At 35.2% G+C, this 25,790-nt stretch overlaps 1 protein-coding gene and 1 non-coding gene across 3 annotated transcripts; both read right to left on the reverse strand.

Moving 5' to 3' along the window:
* Nucleotides 1–877: 877 nt before the first annotated feature.
* Nucleotides 878–952, reverse strand: Trnaa-ggc (transfer RNA alanine (anticodon GGC)). The gene has a single exon. It is a non-coding gene; the product is annotated as a tRNA-Ala (tRNA).
* An 11,741-nt stretch (nt 953–12,693) lies between these two features.
* LOC146140531 (uncharacterized) lies at nt 12,694–23,264 on the reverse strand. 2 transcript variants are annotated; one of them, XM_083393140.1, is made up of 6 exons: nt 22,844–23,264; nt 14,405–14,589; nt 14,096–14,344; nt 13,552–13,713; nt 13,268–13,366; nt 12,694–13,197 (listed from the first exon to the last, which is right to left on the reverse strand). In XM_083393140.1, the coding sequence occupies exons 1-6, from the start codon at nt 22,920–22,922 to the stop codon at nt 13,051–13,053; spliced, it is 921 nt and encodes a 306-aa protein (XP_083249266.1). In that variant the 5' UTR covers nt 22,923–23,264; the 3' UTR covers nt 12,694–13,050. The 2 variants fall into 2 exon arrangements, with proteins under 2 accessions (XP_083249266.1, XP_083249267.1); XM_083393141.1 differs by having other exon boundaries at nt 13,268–13,404.
* Between the last annotated feature and the right edge of the window lie 2,526 nt (nt 23,265–25,790).

Raw genomic sequence — 25,790 nt, forward strand, 5'->3', positions numbered from 1 at the left:
TTAAAATACAACGTTCGCCTAAATAGCTGCAATACACCGAGCGGCTGGGCAACATAAAAGGAACACAACCGTAAAGCAAGGCGATTTTTCAATGGGCTCGTTTACATTGTGTGGGAACAACAACAGCAATGCTGTTAACAAGTACATACTGCCGCAAGCGACCTAGTAACAGACTTAGACCACTAATTCAAAATGTGGATAATTTCAATTCAATTCTAATATTATTTGTAAATGGCTTGTGGACCTAATTCGAGTTCTAATTCTGGTTTTGCCAAAAATGCTACTTTGTTCAACAACGTTTTTAGTATCTTATTTTTAACAAAACATTTGAATTAGTATTCTTTGGTCGGAACAGTGTATATATAGCATACATTACTATGAGAATAAATTGCGATTTGAACTAAATAATTGTCATTATCAAAATGTATTTCTAGTTTAAATTATACAGCGTTGACATTGAATTAAAATTGTGTCAACCGATAAGCTCTCGCCCGGAAGAAATAACCTGCGCTAAAAATGTCGGTATGTTGTCTGCGAATTTCTGTCCTGCCTAATTTTTTTCAATCATTGCTAAAATATTTTTTTCGGTACGCTAACATTCATTTCGGTGTTTTAGTTTTTAGCATGAGTCTTGTGTGATCAGTAGGGCGATTATTATTTGACTTATCAAGAAAATTTAAATTTGTTATAATTTACATGGTACAATGAAACATATGTACACACATATATGTGTGCTTTCAACTGAGATCTAGCCCTTCTGAAGCTGCTTTTTGACCAACGATAACGGCTTACGTATTATTAGTACACCGAAAAGCCATTGCAGACTCACCGAATCTGTCGATAAATGATGCAAGCAGAGCAGACTAGAAAAACAACTAGCCTGCAGTGAGGTTCGAACTCACGACCTCCGGTCAAGCCGGGACCGTCGCTCTACCAACTGAGCTATGCAGGCTCAGAAGGGAACGAGTCGAGAAACAACCATACGCCAATTTACATGGTAGGTCAAAATTATTTCAAGTCAAAATCGACTAAATCGCAAGAAATCCAGACGCTGACGCTGTGGACAACGATCAGCTCAAGCAAGCTTTACTAAACTGTTACGATTTGAACGAAGTAGTAAGTTTCGCAGTTCAAAACCCGAAATAGGTGAGAGTCCTTCCCAGTTTGCGGTGCATCTGCAGAATTACCTGCAGAAGTGGGTAAAGTTATCGGGCGCAATTTTTGACTCGGGCGATGTGAGTGAGCTATTCGTCAAAGAGCAATTTCTAAAGTTGTGTCCTAAAGAGTTGTCGACTTACCGAAAGGAACAGGCACCGAAGTCCTTGGAGTCTCTATACCAGGGCCGGATTAACCAATAGGCTAATAAGGCTATAGGCCCTGGAAAAATTCGGCCCTCAATTTTCACCATTTACGTTCTGTGCTATTTACGTTTTGTGCTATCACTTTTAAGAGGAACACACAATAAAACCTAAAAAGCAACAATACCGTACCTAAAGCAGAAAAAATTATAAACTCATAGAATAAAGACCAATGACATAAAGCTTAAATACACAGATTACTGCCCAGTACAGAATGAGATCAAAATCGTCTGAATAAGACTTAAATCTGTCAAAATACGTCCTAAATTCATCTTAGCGTTGTCTTAAATGGGCAAAATAACACCTGAAACTGTAGGGAGAGAGTATGGGTCGATCGGGCGCTGCGTTAGGTCTGGCATGGGTCGTTTTGGTGTCGACGTTCGGACACCCTAGTTTGACCTGCGCCATTAAGGCGCTGCTGTTTTTGCATTGGATTTTTGGCCCTGTTTGGGGTTATTGGTGGGTAATGGGTGGGGTTAGAAAATGGATAGGGGTTAAAATTATTAGGGGAGTTAGTGATGTACTTAGGGGTGAGGTTTGAGGATAGGTAAAGTGCTGTTTAGGCCTTATTCTGGCTATTTAGGTCTTATTCTGACGGGTTTTGGACTTCTATTTCGGTCTTATGGCTGGAGTCCCTTTTAAGCATAGTAGTGATGTTCTTAGAGGTTTAAATATCGATGACATCATTCATAAGGTTGGTCCACACTAGACTCGTCTGGCGTTGCGGAAGTTGAAACTGTACAACTTTGACGCTTTTGGTTCGGTACGAGGAAATTCGCCGTTAACACTGGCAACCGTTTAAGTGTGATCTGGACAACGCTAGCGTTTTGCGACAGACGCTAACGCTAGAAGCAAAAGGGATTTAGTGTGAACCAACATATACGTATGCTAGCTGCAAGGCAAGGAAAATGTAATTTTCCATATAAGCTACATTGTAATAGGGGAGATGTGGGACCAGTGACTCGAGAGCTGTTTTCCTCTTTCCATTTAAAATCGTTTTTGAGGATTTGAGACAATTAAACGATTTTTGAGGTAAGAAGGAAAATTATGTCATCTAATAGAATTTGGATTTTGTTCTTGAATCTAGAACAGGCTTTCTCAATCGTGGCCGTCGGCCCCCTTGGGGGGCCACGGGCATAACTCTCTAGCTAGGCCGTAGTTTGCAAAATCCAACTAGGCTACACAAGTGTCTTTATTTATTAAATTTGCCTGTTAACTTAATTTTGTGATTTTAATTATGACCTTTCTTGTAACGTATTGTAACTCATTTTTATGACACGTTTTTTGATTTACTCGTAAGTAAGGATGTTCAAAGTAAAATGTTGTATCCTTTTATTACGTTTTTTCGCGAAGTTTTACGTACGTTTGCAAGTGGCAAGATTGGGGGATAAAGGTCTGTCCATTACTGTGTTGCTTTATATGTAGCTATTGTCAGCGGTTTTTCGGGCAGCCAATTACTTGACGATAACCTTCGCCTAATCTTCAAGTTTCCGTCAAATGCTGTTGGGCAAGCAACTAACTTGTTATGCCTGGTGCAGAGATTTCCCACTTTCCTTAAAGAGTTTGCAAAAGAACATTCCATCGTAAAACGCGCAAGGTATGCTACGGGGTTACTCAATGTCAACTTTTATGCCAATATTCAGCTAGGCCAATGTAATTCATCCGGCCCGCCGCCTCTTCGACAAACTAGACACGAGTCCTTTTCAAATAGGCCTATTTTTTACTTTTTGACTATACGTTTTCGCGCTTCTTGCGAATGTTCTTTCTACGTTCGGTTTGTCTACGTTTTAATGCTGTCTTTTCAAGTAGATCTGCGCTTAAAAAAAGGTTAACAAACGCTGAATAGATTAACTATTAAGGATATTGCCTTTCCTGAAAGTAGTTTTATCACACTTTACATAAGTAGTATGGATGACTAGGTTTGGACTCGAATTTTAATTTGCGCCAACACTTTACTTCCTCCGTAAACGTAGTTAAACACATATTTAGGTGCAAAAGAGATCCGAGACCCGCCTGATTGACAGTTGTTCTAACATTGTAATATCACAATTCTTAGTTAACATTTTGTGCGGCCCGCGGAGGACTTTCTGAGATTGGTTTTGGCCCGCGACTAGAAATAGGTTGCTGCCCCTGAGCTAGCTTATGCACAGCGTGTTTGCCAAACAATAGTAACGCATTATTAAAATAAAAATCTAGGAATCATCAAGGCGAATGTAGTGAGAAAACATTATTCGAATACATAAAACCTCGTGAGGAGTCCTAAAACAAGCTTTGCAATGACTAACTAAGTTAGTTTAATTTAAAACGACTGATTTGTTAAATAATTAGAAAGTAGGCGCACTTATTCAACTTTTCTCTTCTCACATTTTGAATTAAGTGCTGTGGTATGTTGAAGGGTAGATTAAACACGTTATGACCTCAAAATCCTGTTTTACGAGGTAAATAAAAAACCTGCAGATGCAAAATCGTCAAAAGCGACCTACTGGTCCCACAGCTCCCCTACAATGAGTCTATGACACTTAATTACATTTATTACATGTTTTTATATTATGTTTGTGTTATTTTGCAGTAGCCTAAATTTGTGGCTTCGTTTGCAAAATTAGGCCCTTCCCTAGAAAATAGCCTTAGGCCCATAGTACCCTTAATCCGGCCCTGTCTATATACCCAGTGTTGCAGAGCAGTTCCAGACGGCACACAACCGTGAGTTGGCCCAGGACGTGTGTCAGTGTGAAAATTGTCAAAGGTATAATACTGAGAACAGACCCACGAGAAGGTGCTTTATAAACGATAAGATAGGGCGTCTAGCCAAGGATTGCAATTCGAGCCGTGGAATGTTACACAGTCAGATCACGGATATAACTTGCCTCTGTCGAAAGGTTTAGTTGGCGATAATACAGTGACTGTATCAAGAGACCCGGTTGAACAGGTATTCCGGTTGATAAGAAATTTTCTGTTCGAGATGACCTTTGTTCGAGATGACCAAATTATTGACACCTCATCAAGCTGGCCAACGGCTCTGTCGTGGCCAACGGCTCTGTCGCGATCCTTTGCATGATCTGTGCATCGAAACATTCAGGGCGCTAGAGAAGCGGAAGACCCTGGTCCATTGTGGGAAGAAGCGAATGCTGTCCCAACGCGTTTTTAATAGAGACCTAACAAGGATAAAGAGAAGCCGCTAGTGGTACCAAAATGTGATGAATGGCCTGTGACGGACAAAGCCGAATTCGAAAGGGCACAAAGAGAAGACACGTCAATTGTTAAACTAAAAGACGCAGCGGACGTAGTGGTTAAGAGGGAACAGGCAACCAAATTTGTAGAAAAAGACGGACTGCTATACGAATATTTCAATACCCGAAACACAGCAGAGGAGAATGGATGAAACAACTTGTTGTGCCAAGTATAATCTAAAAGAAAGCGTTATTAAGGTTGCCCATGATTCCATTATGACCGGGCATATGGTTATTAAAAAAAACACTCGACAGGATCTGGAGGAACTTCTTTTGGTCTGGCATGCGTGACGACGTAAAGCGATTTTGTCGATCGTGCTACATTTGAGGACGGCGGAAAAGGGCAGTGTGATGAGGGGTCTCTCTGCATACGATGAGTTGCTGTGGATTTCATTGGCCCTATTCATCCTCCCAGTGAAGAGGGACACAGATACATACCTACGTTGGTGGATTACGCGACGCGATACCCGGAGGCGAAAGCGCTAAGGAATATAAACGGCTGAAACCGTGGCAGAGGCACTGGTCGACATGTATAGTCGATTGAGAATTCCTGACGAAGTGTTGAGCGACTTAGGAACTCAATTTGTTTCGGAGTGTATGCAAGAAGTGAACCGCTTCCTTATGATGAAGCATTTGACGACAGGTCCCTATCATCACATATGTAATGGGTTGTAGAGAAATTTAACGGAACTTTAAAGAAAATGCTCAAAAGGCTGCAAAGTTCCTCAAAAATCAACGGGATTTTTACCCACTTAACTACTTTACGGGAGGACGATTCGCCAACGACTGGGAAAATCTGAATTAATACAAAAATAAACACAGTGCCCTCTATCGGCATTTATGAGCAGGTACATGTACTACATTTGACCCGGTCTTAAATTTGTTTTGCACCAAAACATCAACTTAAGACTTACCATTCCTGTTACAGGGGGATATAAAGTTTCTTTTCATCCAGTTTCATTAATGTACTCGAAATGATATTTAAACGTGACATGGGGACCCCATTAAGGGTGAAACATTTAAGATCGGTTTGATCGATGTAGGGGAAGGCGGGGCAAAACGGACCCCTTAAGGGATAAATGATATATTACGAGTTTCACAAAATATTTTTTGATGAATAGGGTATCAACTGAAAGGTCTTACTGAAAGTTACTCCCATGCTAAAAAAAAAACTGAAAGAAGCATACCTTCTGAATAAATTAACTTTTGTTGTCTATTTTTAAACGGGGCAAAACGACCCCCTGGCGGGGCAAAACGGACCCCACTTATAAAATATAATTTATGTGCCTTGTTGTGTGGAAATGCCGGATCAAGGATTTGTGTTCAAGTGACGAGTAGAAATTTTCAGAGACATTGTCACAAGTTACGTCACAACGTGACGTCATAATTTAAGTAATGGCCCAGCAAACACAAAACGTTATACAACCATTTTACAACGTTACCAATTGGTTGTAAAGTGGTAAAACGTCGAAACACAACAGAGTAAATGTTAAATATTGTTTTTTTCCCGAACGTTGTTCTGTTTTCCAAGCTAAAACTAATGTCCCAACGTTATTATAACGTGAACATGAAGTTTTTAAAAAACCGAAAAATACAAACGTTTATGTAACGTTAAAACAAGCGTTTAAAAATCGCAAGTCCTGAACATTTATTAGGACGTCAACGTTGCGTTTTTTATGACGTTATTGTACTTTAATAGGCAAACATTTAAATGCAAATTTTTAAACATTTTTTCCATAACGTTTAAAAGTCGTACATTTTAAAGCTATTTAATCATACGTTAACGATAAGAATTTAATTACGTTATGTCAACGCTATAAAGCAACACATAAACAGTAGTTTTTATTTTTATTTTATATTACGTTGAAAAAACGTAACACACTATAGGTTTTACTAAAGATCCCATTTAACGTATGTGATTAGACGTTAATGTTATAAAAAACGTTGGGTAAACCTTAATAAATAACTTTAAATGAATATAGCTTTGTTATAATCGTTAAAAACATTTAAAATCCGTACCTTTTTAACAGAGTTATTTAAACGTCTGAGTGAGTTGTGAATAAAATACCGTTGCTTAAACGTTTATATGTAACTTATACATTTATAAAATAAAGTCATGCTTATATAAAGTTATACTTAAGACCTTATTTTACGTATATCGTTCAACGTTAAAGTTTGAAAAAAAAAACGGACTTTATGTAAACCTTGCTGAGTAATGTTATAAAATTTAATATTATTTTAATTATAAATACCGTTTAAAATCCGTACTTTTTCAACGGAGTTATTTAAACGTTTAAGTTGTAAATAAAATACCGTTAGCTAAACGTTTACATGAAATTTATAAAAGTATAAAATAAATAGTCACTCTTATATAACGTTTTACTTGGACTTATTTTACGGATATTATTAAACGTTGGAGTTTTGACAAAAAAACGTTTTTTAAACCATCGTAGGAAACATTTAAATATATTAGCTTCATTTTAACGTATGATAAACTCTTAAAAACGTTTTGCTTATGATCCTATTTAACGTATATGATTAAACGTCTAGGTTTTGAAAAAAAATGCGTTATTTAAAGCGTTTCAACAAAGAGATTTAAACCTCTTTGTTCCGAAGTAACATTTAGAGGTGTAGCTCACTTTAATTTTGGAGCAATTACGTTTACAATCCTAACAGTTGGAATCGAGTTAATCTTACATTTAAGGTGCGAAGAAAACATTACCAAATTGATTGTTTGAAAAAATATACATGCCATATAAATTGTATATTTTCTTATTCAAGTGATTTGTCAAACAAACACTTATTTGGTAAATTTATGAAGCATATTGCATATATTCTGACAATAGATACATGTTGCTGTATTTAAAGACATTATATTCGTTAACTTTGCCTTGACATCAAACCAATCACATGTAATTTTTTTGTGCCTCGCGGAAAACAGCGCTATTGGTATGAATGGCCTGCTGGCTCGCAACGACCTCCCATCCTGTCCCGCTTCGCTACCGCGCATATAATTTTACTCCACACGACGTCCGATTGGCCGATATGCGGATAACATCATCACAATCGAGTTTGAACGTGTTTTGCGCGAACATTTAAACTTTGAGGAAGTGCAAGTTAGGGCAGCTTCGCGCTGTTTGCTATCAGCGGCTTATCTTATTCGCCTAAAACTTAGACTTTATTATCAAATATGTATTTAGGTTAATAGGCTAAGTTGTATTTCTTAGCTTCCTGTACAGGTTTCTATAGGTAAAATGGTGCAGTGTTTGATGAATATGATGAATTTTGTGATGTTTATGAAAATATTGCAACTAGATCTAACGTTTGAAACAAGCTTTATTATATCTGTGGAAAGTTTGCATATCTGGGATATTGACAATGGATATATCCGCAAAAAGTGTCATTAAATACAGATTGTTCTGTGCAATTTGAAGACTCCTGGACATTTTACATGTTCCTAATTAAGTTGGCTGCTAATCAAGGTAACGTTGTAATATTTTTTAATCTTTATTTACCTAAATAGCATACTTAATAAATTTATTACATAACATGTATGCTTTTTATTCATTTTATATGAGCAACAGATTTTTTAACACTTTTAAGACTTTATTTTTATATTTGAGTTGTGCCCAAACCGCTATTATAAGACACATGTTCATTGCCCCTTTTGCACGTCCAAAATTTTTACCCGCACAGCATCCCTATAGCATTTACTTTTCTTTATTTGGCGGATCCAAGCTCCCATTTTTAGTAACAGGCACAAAATGTCACCGGGATAGAAATCATGGGATGCCTTCACAAACTATGACAAATTACTTCATTTACCATATATTTTTTAATGTAAGCGTAAAGAATGCCACATTTGTTCAACTTTTACCCACAAGTAAACATTAGGATTTTTGAATATTATATTTACATGCAGTTTAAATATTGAAAAATATACACATTAAAAGCAATTTTGTATTGCACTATATATTATAGATTTTAACTAAAATTTAAGGCAGATCTACAGGACTGCTTAACAGATTACGTTTATAACCAAGTATACATCACAGATTACGTTTCTTACCAAGCAGCACAAAAGGCTTAAACAAAAAAATGCGTTAATTGTGTTGTGTGGCACTTTCTTAATAGGACAAAATATATTTGACAACACCTAGTTATTTTTTTGCGTATTTATCAGATGAAATGGCTTAAAACTGCATTTTGTATATCTAACAGATATATATTTCTGAATTTCGTTATTTTATTTGCATTATAAAACAGAGTTATTTTTAGGAACATCGAGATGCCAGTATCCAGCAGCGACATGTCCTCATCCTGCACAGCAGTAGGCTATCCCCTACGTGGGATGAATCCGATTGAAAATGCCATTGATAAAGATTCGTTTGGGCGAGACTAATAATGTAATAAAATTTTGCAAACACAACGTTGTGAGTACGTTTCTGGTAGTCTACACATTTACAACTTACAACATTTTCGTACAACGTTATAGGAAAGTCAGTAATAAACGTTTACGTTTGTAATTTTTATCGTTTTACAAACGTTAGTTAGAGTCTACACAATTACGTCCATACAACATTTCCGTACAACGTTATAGGAAAGTCAGTAGCCTAATAAATTTGTGTGTTTTACGTTTATAGAAAGTTAGAATTGACGTAATATTTATCGTTTTAGAAACGGTAATTAGAGTCTACACAATAACGTCCATACGACATTTTTGTGCAACGTTATAGGAAAGTCAGAATTGACGTAATATATGTCGTTTTCAAAACGATGCTAGGAGTCTACACTTTACGGCAAAACAACGGTCCGGAACAACGTTATTGGTAGTTTAAATAGTCTAATAAAAACGTTTTCGCAACGGTTTTTATAGCTTGAAAATAGTTTACTAAAGTAAGCCAAAACAAACAAAATAGCACCATACTAAGTACTGGTAGTATTGTCACTCTTTATAAGTTGCATGGTTATAAATAGGCCGTACCGTACGTAAACTGCCTTATATTTATCTTAATTTATACCAACTCATAAGTATTAAAACAAATAGCAATCGAGCATTTTTACAACAGATATTGGTAAAATTTCTGATTGTTTGGCCTTCCTACAAAACTGATCTAAACATATAATATAACGATTTATTATTTAATTTTATTCAATTTCCAAAATGTCTTACTGAAAGGCTAATCAAAAATACAAACAGTGCAGTTTTAGGCTAGTAATAACATATAAACTTGTGAGGGGTCCGTTTTGCCCCAACACTATTAGTCGCATGAAAGCCTGGTTTCTTTAAAATCGTTTAACTTAAAACGCCAACTGTTTCGGATTAATAAACACACCCTTACCTACAAATTATTTAGCAAAAAAACTCCGTCTTTACTTGAACTTTACTAACAAACGCATCATTTTACTGCGCCATCCTTATATCCATATCCCCCAAACACATTTTCTTCCCTTCCTGGTTTGTGCGAAATCGAATCAGTTTGATTTTTGTCGACAAACGTTTTTTCGACGATAGTCACTGTTCAGAAAACAAATATTGACGCTGGCAATTTTTGTTAACGAGAAAGGTGAGGGGTCCGTTTTGCCCCGCTTTCCCCTACTCGACATGATATTTCAACCGAAATTTTGGGTTTGTTTTAGCAACCGATCCGTTAGAAATTAGTGCATTTATAAGCAAAAAGGTCTACGACAAATAGGGCATCCAATGGCAGAAAAGTCTAGACTTTTAGACCTTGAGGTCTTGGCAATGCACTAATTTGGAACTCCTGGCGTAGATAAATTGAAAATATTCGCTTAACATTCACAAAAGATTACTAAAAGTGTGAGATAGCATTAACAACACTTGACCCACCCTAACCCAAACGCTAAACCCTAACTCAAATAATGTGCGTTAATGTAATAGTTTTTTAAATGCTGGTGAAAAAGCCCAAACTCGGGTGGGCATAAGATAGTTTCTCGTCTATGGGACCATAGGATTGTTACGTCACAAATTGAGGTATTGGAGCCTAAAGCGTTTATGTAATTATTAATTCAATGCACATTATTTGGGTTAGGGTCCTGGTTAGCGTTTGGGTTTAGGTAGGTCAAGTATTATTAAACTTAATCTTTTGAAGCACAACGTTAAAAAAAAGTCGAAACTTTTTGATCCTTTGGATGCACTTTGTCGTAGACCTTTTTGCTTAAAAATGCACTAATTTCTAACGGATCGGGTGGTTTTAGGCTAACAGCCACCCTTTCTAAACGCACCAAATTCATAACTTAAGACCGGCCTATTGGGGGTCCACGTGGGGCCCTTGAATGCTCTAAATAGTCAAACCTTTTGTACTCAACGTGCTATTTAAATCTCTGCTTGCTCCCGGGTTATATTAATGTCTTATTGGTTGGCTACCCAGACAACAACTCAAACAGGATATTTGAAATTAAGATTTGTCGACAGGTGTTTTGTAAACAAAAAACACAGTCCCCCAAATTTCTCCAGCGGTTTCCCAAATTTTGGACTTGCAACTTTTTGGTATTTAAATGAAACACTTGCGGTCTCTTAAAACTACTTAGCGGTCACCCAAACCAAACCTTAATAAAAACCCTGGACTTCAATATGTGATAAGATAAAATCTTATGAACGCCCTTTATTGTGGTATTGCCGCCCCGAAATAAACAAAAGGCTCACAATGCCACCCGCCCACAGCGGAAGGCACCGCTCATGTTAGGAAACACTGTCTTTAGCTATCCAGCTTTTTCTTGAAATATTAATATGAAATGAGAAAAGTGATATTAAAAATATTTCAAGTTTTCAGGAAAGGAAATATTTAAGTAAACCGACAGCGTAGGCTTAAGCGATATAGGCAAAATCAGTTTTGAACATGACAACTTTTTAACTATACTTTGCCTAATTCAAAATGCTCTTCATTTCCAATATAGGCTACTATGAGAGAAACTGCGGCTGCTTCATAAACAGCATAAAAACAAAGAACATGTGGAGGTTGGAGCACTATAATCTGGACCAGCTATAATAGTGGTAAAATCTGACGCACACACACATGGAGTTGGTTGTTGTAAAAAAATTATGGCATTAATTGTTAAAATGACTATATCAGTGCTCTTCTAACGGTGCACCCTAGGAAGCACCAAAACATGCATGGGCACCAGTACGAATATTTTCTGGACAAAGTGGTACACGAACAAGTCGAATATTGTACAAACCTTCAACCTTCCGAATAAAATGAAAAAAGTTTCAACTTCCAAGAAAGTATAATTTTATGCAGAGTTGCTATACCTATAGCTAGTCCTAAAAGGTAGCCTACTATAGGACCAGGACAGAAGTACCGGTAGTATTAGATTTGGATATTTTAGGCAAAATAATTATTTAACTGAATGCTTTTATACACAGTATCTGGTAGCTTAATTTAAATTTAGACCTGCCATAATAAAAAAGTAGGCTTAACGTATGTAAAAGGAGGCTAAAATCGCGCTGAGCGTAAAATACATTGTATTCATGTAACTTACAAACTAACTCGTTGATGGACCGGCTTTTGATAAATAAAGAACCACTGGGTTACACGAACTACCAGTTATTTAGATCAGAAATTTTCAAACTTTTATACTCTTCGATCCCTTTGGAATTGTCTGTTTCTACCCGCATTTTTTGGAAGTAACGTGTACCTCCGGTGTAATAGGTTTTTAAGTTGAATTAGTGGTGAAATCAAGCCAACTTTTTGGTACATAGTATCAACAGACGGCCATCTTCTTGAATGTATTTAAAATAGGTTTTCAGTTGCACATATGTGCACTGCATCGAAAAATAACCTTTGGTTTCCCAAGGTTACTACTGGTTTTACACGTCCGTTATGACGTAATTTTGTAAAGTCATCTCCGAAAATCTTTATGCGTTCCAGAACGAAAACTATTTTACTTTCCCCCATACGGAAAGTTCAAAATTTGCATGTCGAAAAACAAAGTAAATTTGTATGGATGTAACTGCTGGGTAATCTAAATTTAACGAGGATTATGACGGTATGTAAACTTCACTGTTTGGGCATAAGATTCAACCCACCCCACTTATAGGTTGCGTGCTACGTTAGTTTAGCCACCACAATGTAACTAACGTACGGTATATGATTTATTGAATATCAAACAGAACGACAATTAACATGTTGGACCAGCTAGAAGTCTTGTATTCAGTATACATATCATGAATAGTAGCTTTCGTCCAGTACGTAACGTAACGTCTTGGTGAGGTAAAAAACAACAATAAAGGAAGTGTTGGTTTGACATTGGCCAGTTTGTTAAGCCTAGTTCGTACTTCAGTATGCAAATAGCTTTCTAAAGAAGTAGTCATTAAAACAAACCGGACATTTATTTGTTACAACACTGCTTAGTAAATATAAAATTGAACAAAGTGTCATCAAACTTATTTGACAATCAAAAAAATGTTGTATCTACTGTTTGATAGGATTAACCTAATATATTTAAAAGCTTGAATCATTATGTGTAAGTGCACAAAAGATTTTGTCCAAACTTGGTCGGTCAGAAGAGTTAGCACCGCGGTATATCATTCGAAAAACCACTGAATTTTCAACATCATCAGTTTTCGACAAAATAAAATCACCTCCAAGCTAAAAAGGAAAGTTCAGGTTACTCGAGACACTTTCCATTATTTAGGCTGTTTATACAATCTAAACATACTTGTTGTGGATCATCTTGAATATTTTCAAACATTTTGGGGATGGGTTCATTTCTGGCCATAGCCTCTCCATAGAAAAATAATGCCTCAGTGTGGTACACCTAATAAAACATGCGGTTTTAAGCAGGTAGCAGTGTACCTAAACATAACAGTTCAGTAGTTACAAATACAGTTTTCAATAGTGAGTGAACAACAATGCACATGTACTCATAGAAAATACACTGCAACATTCTTCTATCTTATATCGGAGTATAAGTGGGAAGAAATGAAAAACATTTTTAAATACCTTTGCTATAGATCTAGGAAGACCAAGAGCTGCATAAATCTTTCGATCAGGATCAAGAAATAGTGAGAATCTACAACCGGTTTCATTAAGCCACAATTTTGCTCCTTCAATGACACCAAATGATACAAGAACAACATTACAGCTTTGAGAGGTCAAGTCATTCTATTAACAGTAATTAAAAGAACAAATTAAGGAAAAACTATGCTTTATGCTTTAATATTATAATATTGATATTGCATATTTCTTGAAAAAGTGTCGCTTCCAATCTAAATGATCAATTATAGCATAACTAAGTAAGTTGAACTTGACAAGTCATGTTTGGCAATGTAATTCAGTCAGAATTGGTCTTAACATTATAAAATTAAGTTGCCCTTAATTGTTAATTAACACACATTATTCTGTAGCACCCTAGTTTCTTGGAGAAGCACTCCCTTGATCCAAGACAATAAGAAAGAAATAGCTTCAAACAGAGCCATCTTATATTTTCCTTTATGTTTCTGTAATTACTTATGAACGCACAAATCGCAAAACTTTTACTACTTACATAAGCCTCAGCTAATGCCTTAACATGGTTTCGTCACGGAAGTCAGGCAAAATGGCGCAGAAGAACAACCAAGCAATATTTTTCATTATTTGGAAATAAAACTTGAGCGTTTAATGCTTCCGTAGCTTCCGTTGCTACATTTTGAACAGAAAAGTCAGGAAAGACATCACCAGATTTTAGTTGGGTGTCTTGTATTGTACAAAATGCCACTTGATTGTCAATTTTACATAAAAAGGCATTCCATGCATCCTGAGTAGAAGCAATAATGTTAAAGGAAAACAAGATGTTTAATATCAGGTTAACATGTACCTCAAAGGCAAGAAAGTCATTTACAATCTCTTGTACTGTCAAGTCTCTATATGAATCCTTCAATTGCAATTCCAGCTGTTTCCTGTTTCTTACTTTTAGATTTAAGCAAAGGTCACGGTAAATACCAAGAAGTCCAAGCAACATTCCCAGTTTGGTTTCAATAAAATGATTGGCAGATTTACTCTCTGTTCAAACATAACTTAAGATTAAAAATAAGTGAATAAATAAAAAAATGCAACAAATTATTTTAAAGTTTTAATACAGTTGCGACAATCTTTAAGTCAAAAGTATATTGATCATAGTCGCTATAATAAATTACAATAAAATAATCATCAATTTGAGAAACATAACCTACTCACACCTAAGTATATACACTAGTAAACAGTCATAGAAGTCAAATATTTTTTAAGGAAGTGTGGGTAATACTTTTCGATCTTTGGGTTAGATCTAGGTCAGAAACATTTTTAGGTAATAGAGCCATGAAAGCTACGTATTAAATTGTGATTTGAATGGACTTTACTTGTGAACAGCATGTAACTCTCCGACATACTTTTTGTGGCTCTTCTAACATACTTTTTATGGCTCTTGAAATAGTAATACATAAATTGTTAGAGAAAGCTTATCTAAACTATGTGTTGTATTTAACAAGTAAAAAATAAGACAAAATGTATTATATTTTCATAGCCAGGCTTTAACTAAGTTTATCACTCACTATGATTTAAAATTGTATTGTGAATGTTTCGAAGAACCAAACTAGAATGATATTAGTCTATTACAATGACTTTAAAGAGCAATGCATACAATTTTGCTGTTTGCAAGCTTTTGGCTACTAATTTTTATTATATACTCAGTTTTTTTGGTTAAAATTGTTCCTTTTATGACCGATTTTAACAATATGCAGTTAATATATGCCTAATTTGTGTACAGGGGTTGGCTACCATATCACACCCTGCACAAACTGTGTTTTTTGCCATCTTTAAAAAAAAAATTGTGCCTTGTGCGACTTTTAGATTTTTTTAGTTTTGTTTTATCCTGCTTGGTTGACATTTTTTAGTAAAAGGCTCTTTGAATACTATTGCATGTTTTCTGTCTATTAAACATGAACTTATCTTTAAAAGTATGGTGGCCTTTTTTAATTACAGTTTTGGGTCATTCTATGATTAATTTAAAGGGCCGGAACCCAAGTTCTTAGATTTTCTTTATATTTTAAACAGTTAAAGAACTTGAAGAAAAAATAAGATTGCAACAATTTTGAGCGTTTTGTGATGAGCGGTTGTGAAGATATGATGTTTTGAAATATTTAACCACTAAGTGGAAATAGGTCGTTTTTTGGTTCCGCTCGAGTGCTTTTATCTCTCTGGAGGCTTTATTTTGCAGCAAAAGCCTGTAGTAAAATGCTATTCCACCATTTATTGGGGTGCTGGTTTCACAAATGATGCTTAAAACACTATGTGGTTATTCCTTCTATATGAAAATTGCATTTGAAGTTTTATGACTTCCGAAGACTTTTCCGAAGCTCTCTGCAGTATTTTTTCAATTTTTATGTTGGCAAAATAATCTTTAGACAACATAGTATTTGGACTTTCTAAAGTGGTTCTTGGTATTTTACAATTAGTAATTGGTTTAATAGTGTACCCAAGTAATTGGTTATTGTCACAAATTTAATTATTGTAGACCTTTTGTGCCGAACCAATGCGTTTGGCCGCGTAAACTGCCGTTCAAGTGTTTTCCTAGGGGGAATAGGACATTGTGTGAATTTCGCAGCCTCGGTTTTCTCAGCGCTGCATGATATCTTTGTGTGCGATTTCGTTTTGGATTGCTTGGTGTAACATCATTATTCGTCGGGTGGATACTGAGAGAATCGGACACATTTTGAGCACAGTTTGCAATTTCAGTGGTTAGAGACAAGCTGTAGCCTAATGCGAGCACTTGGTGTGCATGGTTATTTGCCTTACTGATTATCTTTCTGTCCAATAAACGTCTTGCAAGTCATTCCTATCCTTAGCAGCTACTTTGGGGATGGTGTCCCCATCTAGTCTGCGACAGTTATGAAGTTTCATATTTGAGCACTTTATTGGGTACACTATGCACGGATCTGTAATGTAGCTTGATAATAAATTTCAAAGCCCTAATAAAAAATTTTCAATAACAATTGCGTCCTGCCTTTTATAAGTGATGCTTTGATTTGCTTTTCAGCCACACTAACTGAAGATGATACAAGTTTGTATCGATACGTCTTAATCAAGATGCTTTCGATCTACTCGACCTTTTTGGCTTTGAAATTTATTATTGAGCACTTTATAATTCAATAAAAAGTGATCAAACTTTAAAATGTGTTAATACGCTGACTTTTGCAACTTTACATATCAACTATTGTACAGACATACAATAACACATTGACTGAAATATTTCTATTCAACATATTGTATAAAGTTCTAGAAAAACAAATACATACAAGTAATAAGACAAAGTATGAAACTTCGCAGACATTTATGACAACTGGATACATTTTTTTATTAATTACAAATTTTCACTAATTGAAAATTTATTTACTAGGTATAAAAAAAATTTAAATAAATGGTTTGTTTCACAAAATAAAAAACATAATATTAAAGGCAGAATTTTTCAACCGTGTCATTGGGCCCCAGGGGCAACAGGCATGTCATATTTTAATTTTAGCCAGTTAAACCATTTTTTTTGGTTTGCGTTATGTCCAGAGATGTTTTTCGAATTCATTAACAAAGGGAGCACAAAGTGTTTAGTGCTAATGGAAGGTAGCCACGACACATATAAGGTTGAGAACCACTGGTCTGAGGCATCAAGCAAGACCCTTTAAGCAACTTTATCTGGCAATATGTCTAATAATATTTATATTTTATACAAATATATTGATTAATTACTTTCTAGACTTCCTGTAAACTATCCAGCTATTTCTAAATATAATTTCTTTAAATTCAAGATATTAACTGTTAAAAAATTATTACTATACAAGCACCTATTTCGTTCTCATCCACTTGAAATCATACCTATCCAACATAGAGAGTCATATTGACATGTCACAGAACCCATTAATTTACTTTGTTAAAGCCATAAAAATTAAAAGTGCCACTATAGCTGGAGTCTGAAATTATGTATTGTCATCTGGTTTGTCTGGGGCCGAAGCGATATACTAATGATAGGATCTTGTTTCAGGAATAGTATTTTCCACCTTTTTGCTAACTCCTTTCATGTTGCTTCAAGTAATTTGCTGGAGTCTTGCTACTTGGTTAATTCCACCAATGCTAATTTTACAGTAATAAAAAACATTGTAACATACAGCATTTGATTGAAATGTGAGCATTTTTCAATAAGTCTTGAACAGGGCCACCAACTCCATCACTAGGAGATATTTGTAGCTGAAAAAAAAGATATATTCCACTTTGATTTCAAAGTCCACTGAGCGACTGCATAGATTCATGAAGTTTTATAATTTTTTTAATCGCAGGGAACATCCATCTGAATAATAGCGGACTTATAGCAAGAGGTATTCGGATTTTATTAGGTTTCATTTTATTGGCCTTGATATGATGATATTTGCTATATATTGAATGAAATACTGCGTAAATTCAAATACTGGAATTAGGGTTGGCAAGCCTGTCAATTGACCGGTCAAATACGGTCAATTGACCGCAGTTCATTTAACCGGTCAAATACTAATATTCGATTCAAATAGTGTAAATTTTTTAAGAGTTGTTTTGTGATTTGAGTTGTTAATAATCTTGATTGTAACTTTTTTAAAGAATTCAAATATCAAATTGTAGGGTTTACCTGATGCAAACGCATGTTCTGTGGTAATAACAAAGTGTTTGTAAAAGTAAAGTAGATTTATTTTGTTTAGAACTTTAGAATAAATGCACGTATATGATGAATCGCGTTTGTCATAAAAGGAAACACTAGTTGGGGTATACCACAATCTTAGGCTACTTAAAAATTTAGAAGAACCAAATCCCTTGTCTTTAGTGAATCCTGGTGATGATTTAGAAAAATCAGATAGTGACAAAAGTTGTGACGAGGAGTAAAATACTTTTTTACCTGATGCATTTACTTGTTGTTAACTTTCGTTAATAAACTTGGTGGTTGTAGTAGTGGTAAAAATTGCTACAGTAACTGCTACAGTATTGCTATAAGATGGGCATGGTTTTGCAAAAATTCTTATTGATAGTCAAAAATAAATTGTTTTTGTTTTACAAACCATTGTATCTGAGCCAAAACGTTCAAATATATTTATGTTAAAATCAAGGTATATTTTTAACTTCAATTGCATTATGATAGTGTTTATAGTATTTGACCAATATTTGACCTATTTGACGAGTATTTGACCGGTCAATTGACTGGATTTTATTTGACTGGTCAAATGCCCAACCCTAACTGAAATGCAACAGATCTACACAGAGTTGCATTTCAGCTTTTGAATTTACACAGTATGTCATGGAATACAGATCTATCTACACATAACAAAATAATCACCCGATCCGTTAGAAATCAGTGCATTTCTAAGCAAAAAGGTCTACGACAATCAGGGCATCCAATGGCAGAAAAGTCTAGACTTTTAGACCTTGAGGTCCTGGCAATGCACTGACTTAGACCTTTAGGTAAACTCCCGGCGAAGATAAATTAAAAATATTCATTAAAAGTTCAGAAAAGATAACAAAAAATATGAGAATAGGATTAATAACACTTGACCCACCTAAACCCTAACGCTAACCCGAATCCTAACCCAAATAATGTGCGTTATTTTAATAATTCTTTAAATGCTGGGGAAAAAAGCCCAAACTCGGATGGTTTCTCGTCCATTGTATTTAAGATTATTACGTCACAAATTGAGGTATTGGGGCCTGAAGCGTTATAATTATTAAATTATCGCACATTATTTGGGTTAGGGCGCTGGTTAGCGTTTGGGTTTGGTTGGGTCAAGTATTGTTAAACTTAATCTTCTTATGCACATTTGTTAATGCAAATTAGTGCATTGTCCAAGACCTCAAAGTCTAAACGTCGGACTTTTTGATCCTTTGAATGCACTGATTGTCGTAGACCTTTTTGCTTAGAACTGCACTGATTTCTGGCGGATGGGGTGAACTAATCTACACGTAACAAAATATCTGAGAAGTTTTGTACATTGTCTCATTGTATGTACTTCTTTTTCTGGAATCTTATACAAAATGTTAAATAGAAATATCTAAGCCAATGTGTTATTGTAGTTATGTCTGTACAATAGTTGTATGAGAGGTTGCAAAAGGCAGCGTATCAGTACATTTTAAAGTTTATCACTTTTTATTTTATTATTAGAGGCATAAATTTGAAACTTAATAACCAATTACTAATTGTAAAATACCAAAAACCACTTGAGAAAGTCCAAATACTATGTTGTCTAAAGATTATTTTGCCAACATAAAAATGAAAAAAAACTGCAGAGAGCTTCGGAAAAGTCTTCGGAAGTCATAAAACTTCAAACGCAATTTTCATATAGAAGAAATAACCACATAGTGTTTTAAGCATCATTTTTAAAACCAGCACCCCAATAAATGGGGGAATAGCATTTTACCACAGGCTTCTGCTGCAAAATAAAGCCTCCAGAGAGATAAAAGCACTCAAGCGGAACCAAAAAACGACCTATTTCCACCTAGGTTCAAATATTTCAAAACGTCATATCTTCAGAATCGCTCATCACAGAACGCTCAAATTTGTTGCAATCTTATTTTTTCTTTGAGGTCTTTAATTGTTTAAAATATAAAGAAAATCTAACATGGGTGGACAAATTTTAAAAAACTTTAAGTTGAAGATGGAATGACCCTTTTGCCAACTCAAAAAAACTATAGAAGTGCTTCTCTTCCTGAACAAATTTTTATTCACTTTTTAATAAAACAAAACAACAGGATATCGCAGGGGGATAAGACATTTTTGCATAAATGTATACTGTTTATGCAATATGGTATTGTATGTTGGGGCACCTTTTGAAACACTGAAAATGCAGTGTTTAATTTTTGTTCTTCGGGTGACATTTTTCTGTGGTTTTCTATGCAACTTCACAACTGTGGAGTTAATGCCCTAACAACATGTTTGATAAAATCGCTTGGTGCAATTGGGAATGCGTATTGGCATTTTTATGTTGTCTCACTGATAAGTAATCCAAAAATATAGAATTGCCGTTGGTATGATAATCACATAATTTCAGAAGGGGTGCAGGACAACTACTGAAGAGGGTCCATTCATCTATGAATTACGAATTACTTAAGGACCCAAATAATGTTGAATTATTGTCTGATTGCTGGGATTTAAAATAATTGGTATATACAAAAATCTAATTCAGGAACCCTGAGCCTATATCACCTTTCAATTGATTATTTTGGATTTTTTATGAAATTGCTTACAATCTTGTGAGCCATTAGTAAATTGCAAAATGTCTACACAATCCCACTTTAAGAGGATTCTTTAGATATTGGTCAATAAGCCTTTTAGAAAATCTTAACTTCCATTTCATTAAATGTACTCAGATATTTTCTTCAAATATTTAAGTTTCCAAGTGGAATGTCATCTGTGAGAATATTATAACCATGTTTATAAAGATATAATGTAGAAAAACATCTTAAATCAAATTAAAATTGGAGATAAAAAAAATAACATTAATTTCAATACAAAATTTTGGTAATGTTTTGAAAGAAATCTTTCCAGTTGTAAAATTGCTTTAAAATTTACCTGTGAAAGAAAGAGTTTATGTGAAGACCAGTGTAAAGCACAAAAAATAATGATAGCTTTATAAAGGTATAACAAGAAAATAATTATAAACAAAATGAGTTTTAGAGACTAAGTGAGGCTGTCAGAAGCAGAGGGCTGTAAAACCAGATATAAAAAAAATGATTATTCTACAGATGATGGTTCTTCACTTTATAAGTTTGGGCAATCACGTTCCATAGTATCTACCAGTTACTTCACGATACTGCAAGACTTTGATTTTAAAAATTTTGTTTGTTTACACTGAACAAAATACAATGTTTTTTACTAAGATCTCCTTGATTTAACAGTATAGCCAAGATTGTGTTAACTTGAAAGATTTCTTTTAAAAAGCTACCAAACTTCTAAATTTGCTTTATTGTTTATATGTTTTTTCTTTAGATCTTGCCTAAATTCTTAAGTGGAATATCATGTTCTTTTTAATTTTTGTTACAAGGATTATAGCTTAAGAATAAACCTCATGATTAAATCTTTTTAAACCTAATTATAGATTTTCACAGACGTTTAACTCGGAAATTAAAATGTTTGAAACAAAAAGGAAAATTCCGAGTTAATTTGAACGAAATAGAGGTAGAGATGTTTTAAGCACGGCTGCAGAGTCGGGAGTCGGGACTCGAAGAGTAGGTTTGTTTTGCTGGAGTCAGACTCGAGTAGAACCACATAAAACTAGCGAGTCCCATGTCCGACATGCGCAGTACCAAATTTAAATCTGATATGGTCGCCAACTGGAAATTGTAAAGGTGGAATAGCATACGGTGGAATATATTCCAACCATGTATTGTGAGTGAATAAATTATATGACACCCCTATCAGTGGATTGCTGAATGTCCATGTTATTTTTAGCTTTTAAATTGGCGGAAGGCTGTATAGTCAGGACCGGACTCGGGACTCAACAAAATTGCACATTTGACTGGAGTCGTACTCGGGATTCGGACTCCGTTTTTTTTTTAACCGACTCCGCAGCCCTGGTTTTAAGAGGCACTTAGTGACTAATCCCATAACAATTTTTTAAGTTGGCAAAACTTTTACTTTATATACCTGGGCTACATTTTTTTCAAATACAGCTCAAAGACAAATAATAAGTAAAATTGCTAATAACAAATTTAAATATGAATAGATTATAGGAAAATATAGTTTAGTGAATGACCATGGCCTTGTGTCCGCTAAAGGCAAATCATTGCATAAAAACCTTGGTAAGTAAGTTCAACGACCAAAAATTACATCCGGTATTATTTAGCATGATTGTTACAAATAGATTGATTGCATTATAAAAATTACAATAGAAGTTGTATTTCAACAATTGTTTCAACAAAGCCAGCTTAGATTTATCTGCAAGCCAGATACGATCACCAAAAAAGCCATGTCTGTCTTGAGAGCCATAGGTTCCTGACTACTGGGGTTATATGATTGCTGGTAAATGAGGAAGCAATTCTACAAACTACAAATAGTAGCAAACAGAAAAAACTATTTACATTTTATTAATTCTAGTTATTTATAAGAAGCATGGGTATGTCGGGATCACCTTAAAGGGGTTTATAAAACACAAAATGCTAAAGAACCACTTGCATAATAATAATGCTAATGTTGTAGTGCTTTACTGTTTTCATAAATATGAACCCCAGATATAAATATATGAAATAACATGCAATATAAGTGTATAAAACAACCTACCAGTAAATGCATTCTGAACCCTTTCCAGAACTGCTTGTGCTTCCAGCACACACTTTGTAATACTTTCTACTAAGAGCATGCGGCTGAATATTATACACCAGATAGAAAACTATAGTACCAACAAGACACAAATTAAAAAATAAGAAATTTCTTTAGATAAATATAAATATGTTCCACTTTAACAAAAGGTAAAATTCTTAACCCTGAACAACTGTAGTCCACTGTAAAGCATTTTTAAGGGCGGTCATAACCCATTTAATATTAACCACTGATGTAGTAAAATATTTCAAAATATTTGACTGTGCTTTATATTTCTGATAGTAGCACTTCCATTTTGTTGATCAAAGTTTTATTGGGCCACATCCATTTAGTTGTCAAAAAATCACTTGTTGTTATGCAAAACTTTGAATATTGTTTAATGTAGTTGCTAAGGTGGCGTGGGTGTTTTGTTGATATTTTTTTTCTGAGTTCCAAACAATTCATCCCAGTCTACATCTTCACCAGTAGAATGTTTGCCAGGAGGTATTCTTGGCATTATACTCTGCATCTTTACAGTGAAATCTTTCATGTTTTTTACACCCATCAAAGCACATACTGTAAAACAAAACAGGCCAACTCCACCTACAGAATACACTGTAGCATGTCCCAAGGCACGCATAGCCAAGCGACTTCCACTCTCCATTTTAACATGTGAGTTGATTCCTTCAGCAAATTCTTTGCTGCTGCCATGTTTGGATTTTGCTAACATCATGCCAAAGCCGCTCAGTGAAGCAAACCCTGTTAACCCAAAAAGAAACAAAGCACTTTGGATTGGAGTTGGGCCATTATACTTCCGATCTTTGTTGGAACTTTCCATTGCTTAAAGTTACATGTGTTGTCTGGTAAGCAGTGGTGCAGTAAGCCAATACCTATATCTGTAACGAACCTTTAAAGGCAACTGCAGAAATATAACATTAGTCTATGTGTGACTATGACAAAGCCAGATTTGAACCATTAGATATTACATAGGAAGATATTTATGCAGCAGGTATGTATGGTGCCTTTAGAGTAAAAAAAATCCCTCGAAACGCTCCTCACCTAATGCATAAATGAGATTTACACTATGCGCAAAAACATGCTTTTACGTATTTCCAAGCGCTGTAAATTTCGCGCCTTATTTTAGTAAGCCTAAACTGTGCAACTGGCGTACATCTTTATCATAGTTTTCAAAAAATGGAGTTTGCACGCTTTTCCTGCAACTATACCTAGCAGGGTTGTAACTACAAACAGTTCAGCCCAGGGCTATGGAGTCATTTAAAAGTAACCTGCGGTCAAAAAAGTGTATCCTGAGTCCAGTCTGCATTCTGTGTCCCTGTCTAAAAATATGGCAGATAGCGAGATCTCGGGGGTGCACAGCCAAAAAAATTGGCTTCACCGGGTGCAAGTTGCAAAAACGTCAATAGTTAACCCCCGGCTGGTAAGGCTATAGCTTTTGGCTCTGGAAAAATTCAACCCTTAATTTTTTTTAAGGTTAAATTTTTTTAAGGCTGATAGTCATACAAATCCAGTAACAGTATAGTACAGTTTTTTGCTTAAAAACGAATGACTGATTTGAGTCAATATGTGCCTTGTATATGTGAGTTTTTGTAGCTTGTTTTGCAAAAGTAGGCCCTTCTCTAGTAAACAGTCATTTTAGGACTACAGTCCCCTTAATGTGCCCCGGACTGTAACTAAAGGAAAGTTAAATGCATATTCATTTTTGGGGGGTGCAGGTTTAGTCTGTTGAAAAAAGTAATCGAGAGTTCACTTGCCATTGTGGTATGGCAGTCTAGGGATGTTCAAAGTAGAATCCCAAGGTATTCTAGAATAATAGGTTTCTAGAATAACGAATCCAGAATAGCGAATCCTAGTATATTTTTATTAAATTATTTATCCTCGATTTTGTTTGGGGAAGGGATTAATCTTAATCTACCCTACAGGGCCCACAATCACAGCAAAAAATAGCTCAAACAATTTTCTAACATGTGAACATTATAATAAAAAAAACTCTCTCATATGTTTAACATTCTTAACAAAGTTCTGTCATCTTAAGCCGTTCTGTAAACTGTAATATGTCAACTGCCCAGGTTGTGTTCAAAACTTATATTTTTGCCAAAAGTGAGCAAATGCAACACTGCACATAAAAGTCTTAAGCAATTCGGTCCTGATTTTTAAAGCATTATTAAGTATTATTGCTTCTTTTTTGACTAACATGATCTGCTATGCAGTCATATGATGTACTGCAAAGAATACAAAGTTATTATTGACATAACGAATTCTTGACAATTACGTGGTACATAACTGCATAACTTCCCTGAATATTGGCCTAAAGTTGACCTTAAGTAACCCCATAGCGCATTTTGTGGACGGCCAGCACGTTTTGCAACGCTATGTTACCTTTGCAACTTAACGCATTTAGGGAAATTGCAAACTCCACACCAGAAACTACAAGTTGATCGCTCGCCCGATTGACACTAACGCTTGATTGACACTTAATTATTAGACGAACGTTATCGGGAGACGCGGTAATTGGTCGCCCGAAAAAACCGCTGACAGTGCACTACAAGGTTACATTTAAAGCAAGCACTGTAAATTGGTCGCCGCGGCGACAGGCCAACTTACCACATGCGTTTGTGCAATTAGGCGCAACAATCCGCGGTAAAACATTAAATTATATCGGTTCCAATTACCCGAAATAAATGGCAGATTTGGATTCGAATCCCATCTGGATTCGAAGCCAAGGATTCGATATTCTACTTTGAGCATCCCTATATGGCACGCCCGATATTGTTTTATAAAGAATTTGTGTAAACACGTGAATTACTATATTGAGCACTTCAATTTAAAAAAAAGTTAAACTGTGGTAAAGTTTCCAATTGTTGGAAATAAGACCACAGTTGGCGAACTGTGGAGCTTTTCGCATTCATTC

This window comes from Ascidiella aspersa, chromosome 6 (assembly GCF_963924565.1).
Source record: "Ascidiella aspersa chromosome 6, kaAscAspe10.2, whole genome shotgun sequence".
Classification (NCBI taxonomy): domain Eukaryota; kingdom Metazoa; phylum Chordata; class Ascidiacea; order Phlebobranchia; family Ascidiidae; genus Ascidiella; species Ascidiella aspersa.